This window comes from Ylistrum balloti, unplaced genomic scaffold (assembly GCF_031769215.1).
Source record: "Ylistrum balloti isolate Yb309-2 unplaced genomic scaffold, AGI_CSIRO_Ybal_v1 Utg371380, whole genome shotgun sequence".
Classification (NCBI taxonomy): domain Eukaryota; kingdom Metazoa; phylum Mollusca; class Bivalvia; order Pectinida; family Pectinidae; genus Ylistrum; species Ylistrum balloti.
In genome coordinates, this window is record NW_026782728.1 from 85,591 (window position 1) to 91,773 (window position 6,183).

The 6,183-nt window shown below is 41.0% G+C and overlaps 1 protein-coding gene across 1 annotated transcript; it reads right to left on the reverse strand.

Annotated features, from left to right (window-relative positions):
• Nucleotides 1-4,631: 4,631 nt before the first annotated feature.
• LOC132562236 (uncharacterized) lies at nucleotides 4,632-6,175 on the reverse strand. The gene has a single exon (XM_060226971.1). The coding sequence runs from the start codon at nucleotides 5,918-5,920 to the stop codon at nucleotides 4,739-4,741; it is 1,182 nt and encodes a 393-aa protein (XP_060082954.1). The 5' UTR covers nucleotides 5,921-6,175; the 3' UTR covers nucleotides 4,632-4,738.
• Nucleotides 6,176-6,183: the final 8 nt, after the last annotated feature.

Below are 6,183 nucleotides of genomic sequence, written 5' to 3' on the forward strand. Positions count from 1 at the left end.
ACCACTGATGGTTACTACACAATAGTGTCACCATAGATGATTATAACAGAATGTTGTCACCAGTGATGGTTACTACACAATAGAGTCGTCAATGATAATTATTACACAATAGTGTCACCACTGATGGTTACTGTACAATACTGTCACCACTGATGGTTACTACACAATAGTGTCACCACTGATGGTTACTAAACAATAGTGTCACCACTGACGGTCACTACCCAATAGTTTTACCACTGATCGTCAAAACACAATCATTTCACCACTGATAGTTACCACACAATAGTGTCACCACTGATGGTTACTACACAATAGTGTCACCACTGATTGTTACTACACAATAGTGTCACCACTGATGGTTACTACACAATAGTGTCACCACTGATGGTTACTACACAATAGTGTCACCACTGATGGTTACTACACAATAGTGTCACCACTGATGGTTACTACACGATTGTGTCACCACTGACGGTTACTACACAATAGTGTCACCACTGACTGTTATTACACAATAGTGTCACCACTGATGGTTACTACACAATACTGTCACCACTGATGGTTACTACACAATAGTGTCACCACTGATGGTTACTACACAATAGTGTCACCACTGATGGTTACTACACAATAACGTCACCACTGATGATTACTACACAATAACGTCACCACAGATGGTTACTACACAACAGTGTCACCACTGATGGTTAGTACATGAAAGTGTCACCACTGAACGTTATTACATAAAAGTGTCACCACTGATGGTTACTACACAATAGTGTCACCACTGATGGTTACTACACAATAGTGTCACCACTGATGGTTACTACACAATAGTGTCACCACTGATGGTTACTACATAATAGTGTCACCACTGATGGTTACTACACAATAGTGTCACCACTGATGGTTACTACACAATTACATCAGATGGTTACTACACAATAGTGTCACCACTGGAGACATCTAACGATATTATGATACATCACAGGGACTTAACGATATAATATGATATGCGAGACCGGGGAATCACAGGGACTTGGGGAAACATCTAACGGTAATATATGTGAGACCGGGAAATCACACAGACTTGCGGAAACATGTAACGGTATTATGATATGTGAGACTGAGGAATCACTGGGACTAAGTGAGACATCTAGCGGTATTCTGATACATGACACCGGGAATTACTGGGACTTTCAATGACATCCAACTATATCATGACATTTGACACCGGGGGATCACAGGGACTTGTGGCGACATTTAACGATATTATGATATGTTAGATCGGGGGATCACAGGGACTTGGGAAGACATTTAACGATAATATGATATGTGAGACCGGGGAATCACAGGGACTTCTGCAGATATCTAACGATATTATGATATATGTAACCGGGTGATCACAAGGACGTGTGGAGACCTTTAACGGTATTATGATATGTGGGATAGGGGGATCACTGGGACCTGTGGAGACATTTTGACGATATTATGGTATGTGAGACTGAGGGATCTCAGGGACTTGTGTAGCCATCTAACGATAATATGATGTGTGAGATCTGAGAATCACAAGTACTTGTGTAGACATCTAGCGGAATTCTGATATGTGAGACCTGGTAATCACAGGGACTTGGGGATACATCTAGCGGTATTCTAATATGTGACAAAGGGAATTACTGGGACTTTTAATTACATCCAACTATATCATGACATGTGACACCGGGGGATCACAGGGACTTGTGGAGACATTTAACGATATTATGACATGTGAGACCGGGGGATCACAGGGACTTGTGGAGTAATCAATCGGTATTTTGATATGTGAGACTATGGTATCAGACACGTCTGGAGACATATACCGGTTTTATGATGTGTGATACCGGGTAATCACAGGGACTTGTGGCGACATTTAACGATATTATGATATGTTAGATCGGGGAATCACAGGGACTTAGGAAGACATCTAACGATAATATGATATGTGAGACCGGGGAATCACAGGGACTTGGGGAAACCTCTAACGATATTATGATATGTTCAACCGGGTGATCAGATGGACTTCTGCAGACATTTAACGATATCACGATATGTGACACCGGGGAATCACAGGGACTTGGGGAGACATCTAACGGTATTATGATATATGAGGAAATTGGATCACAGGGACCTGTGGAGACATCTGATGGTGTTACGATATGCGAAACCGTGGGAATCACAGGGACCTGTGGAGACATCTAACGATATTATGATATATGAGAAAGGGGAATCACAGGGACTTGGGGAGACATGAAACGATAATATGATATGCGAGACCGGGGAATCACAGGGACTTGGGGAAACATCTAACGGTAATATATGTGAGACCGGGAAATCACACAGACTTGCGGAAACATGTAACGGTATTATGATATGTGAGACTGAGGAATCACTGGGACTAAGTGAGACATCTAGCGGTATTCTGATACATGACACCGGGAATTACTGGGACTTTCAATGACATCCAACTATATCATGACATTTGACACCGGGGGATCACAGGGACTTGTGGCGACATTTAACGATATTATGATATGTTAGACCGGGGAATCACAGAGACTTGTGTAGACATCTAACGATAATATGATATGTGAGACCGGGGAATCACAGGGACTTCTGCAGATATCTAACGATATTATGATATATGTAACCGGGTGATCACAGGGACTTTGGGAGACATCTAACGGTAATATATGTGAGACCGGGACATCACAGGGACTAGGGGAAACATGTAACAATATAATGATATGTGACACCGGGGAATCACTGGGGCTTGGGGAGTCGTGGGACGATGTCCAGATATAAGGTCAAGTCGGGGATTCGGTATGACTTGTCGTGTGAACTAATCGTATCATGATATTTTATCACACCGGCGAATCACAGGGACTTGTGGGAGTCATCCAGCTGTAAAATGATATGTGAGATCGAGGAATACAAGGGCGTGTGGAGACATCTAACGATATTACGATATGTAAGACCGGGAAATCAAACGGACGTGTGGAGACATCTCATGGTATTATCATAAATGACATCGGGGAATCACAGGGACTTAGGGAGTCGTGAAACGGTGTCCTGATATTATGTCAAATCGGTGATTCAGTAGGATTTGTGTTGTGAACTATTGGTATCATGATATTATGTCATACCGGCGAATCATAGGGATTTGTGGAGACATTTAACGATATTATGATATGTTAGACCGGGGAATCACAGGGACTTGTGGAGACATCTAACGGTATTATGACATACGACACCGGGGAAACACAGGGACGTGTAGAGACATCTAGCGGTATTATGATATGTGAGACCGGGCAAACACATGGACGTGTAGAAAACACAGCTGGACTTGTAGAGATATCTAGCGGTATTATACTAATACGTGACACCAGGGAACCACGGGAACTTGTATAAACTATTGGTATTCTGATATTGTGTCACATCAGGGAATTTCAGTGATTTAACGTATCAGTTATTGGTGTCTCCTGATCTTATGTCACACCGGGGAACAAGATTTACTAGAAAAAAATCTCAATATGATACAGGTAATGAAAAAGTAATAATATTCTCAAACAACCTGGTATCTCACATCTAACACATAACTTTTTAAAATCTGTAAATGGTTTTTTATTTATTTATTCATATTTCATGTGAGATCGCAAAATACATTTGATACATCGTAACCCGTCAGAAAAACGATCAACGATCATTGGCGAAATTCTGTCAAATTTTGTGAATCCTTGCCTTTAAAAAGAATCCCCGAAATGGTATTTGTGACACACATAGAAAATATGGGGCATGTACACCGGACTGACAGATGATCTCATGTTCTCGATCGTCAAACTTGCGTAAATACGTGAGCATTCAAGCATCCTGTATAGTCAGACCCCCAGGTATTCTGACACTTTGTTAAATAGGAGCCCGGAGTACTCTGACATCCTGGTAAATCACATTCCGGAATTGTTTTACACATATATAACTTAAAAACATCAACAGTAAAAATTAAAACCAATATAATTTCAAAGTATTTTATTGCTGATTAAATGACAAATATACAAAACACACTATACAGAGATAGGGATACAGTATACATACATTATAAGACATTGGTCACCTCTAAATACACAACATAACTTTATACTGATTTTAACTGCAATCAGAAAGAAAAAAGGAAGACAAAGTTTTAACACATTAAAGTGAATTTTATACTGATTTTACATACAGATGTAGTTTACAAAGGGAACAATGTGGGTGGTGACACCAATACATTTTGCTGACGAGCATCATTCATTTAAACGGTATTGTTTCTGTTACATGAAAATATTATTTACAAAGTTTGTTACCAGGGTAACTCACTAGAATAACATATATCTGTCTAGTTCTGTCTGTAGTAGTAGTGTCAACACACACACTGTACTGTAGTAGTACAGTCACACACTGTACTGTAGTAGTACTGTCACACACTGTACTGTAGTAGAACTGTCACACACTGTACTGTAGTAGTACTGTCACACACTGTACTGTTGTAGTACTGTCACACACTGTACTGTAGTAGTACTGTCACACACTGTACTGTAGTAGTACTGTCACACACTGTACTGTCACACACTGTACTGTAGTAGTACTGTCACACACTGTACTGTAGTAGTACTGTTACACACTGTACTGTAGTAGTACTGTTACACACTGTACTGTAGTAGTACTGTTACACACTGTACTGTAGTAGTTTTACCTTGTTACTCACAAACCTTACCCACAGAACATCCTCCCTGTCTATACCTACAGCCACTGTCTCCACTCTGTCTGTGTATATGATCCTGAGGAACTCACCATCTCCACTGAGGAGTAGGACACTACAGTTGCCATAGTCCCCTATGATGAGGTTCCCCACACTGTCATACACCACATCCCAGGGGTAAAATGTTACACGTCCTGTTTGTGGTGTTTGTTTATATGTACTGGGGATGTCACCTCTATATACAAACACTTCCTGGAAGTCAGTATCCATGACAACAACACGTCCGTTTCCATCACCACCGTCACTCACATCGTTGATATCAATCACTGTGACATTGTGAGTTACTGGACACTCTGACATCCTGTATGGTGTATACACTAATGGTTTCCCAGTCCCTACAGCCATTGTAGTGAGTACCATTTGACCTTGTGTAGTAAATTTACAGATGTGTTTCTTCATCCCCACAATGATATGGTTACTGGCTGTAACACATATACACTGGGGTTCCTCCTTGGTTCTGAATTTGTTTGTAAGTCGTCCTGATACCAGCTCCATGATGTTGTTTTTACTGTCACAGACCCACAGTGTGTGTGTTGTGGGTGATAGACTGATGTCAGTGATGCCAGCCGTGTGTTTGACCTCCTGTACTACTTCACCCTCCCTGTTAAGGAGAGTTAATGTATCACTGTAATCCCAGGTCCACACCTGACCATCAGTGGTGGGACATATAGACCCAATGACACATGGAGACTTCCACTCCTTCACCACTTTGGTCTCTGACAGTAGTGCTTTACTTATCACTGCTTTCTTCCCTTTTACTCCTGTTTGTTGTTGTTTAGAGGATTGTCCCTGGTCATGTGATACTGAGACTGACCGATCCTGGTCAGTTGTTTGACCTGAGGTGATAATCGTCCCTACGGCCTGTTGTAGATGATGTTGTGGATTTGTGTTAGGTGTGAAGATGACCGTACCCAGGACAGGTTTGACAGGGAGATGTAATGAGGAATGTATTTCTGTGTCATAGATGTCCAGGTGAGAACCACGTTGTAGAGTCACCTTACATTCCTGTAGTTGTTGTTTCAGCTGTCTGTTGTACATCTCCAGTTCTTGTTTGTATTTCTGTATCATCCTGGTGTTGTCCTCTTCCATCTGTTTATACACTGAGAGTGTCTGTGCTGTAAATAGATCAAGTTCATGTTTTAGTTGATCTGTTTGATTTTTTAGTTGCTGTGAAAGTTTCTCAAAATGACTGGTATTGTCTTTGAGTAATGAATCAGCAGAAGTTATATATTCCCTGACTTCTACCAGGTCATTTTGTTCTGTTTTGTTGATAAAGTTTGTAATTTCTTGTTTCTTTTGAGGAGTAATTGCACTGAGTTCACAAACAGGGTGACTTCTGTGAGTTGTTGACA

Excerpts from the sequence above, each read along its gene's own strand:
- LOC132562236 (XM_060226971.1), bottom strand. The coding sequence starts at position 5,920 with ATGGAAGAGGACAACACCAGGATGATACAGAAATACAAACAAGAACTG.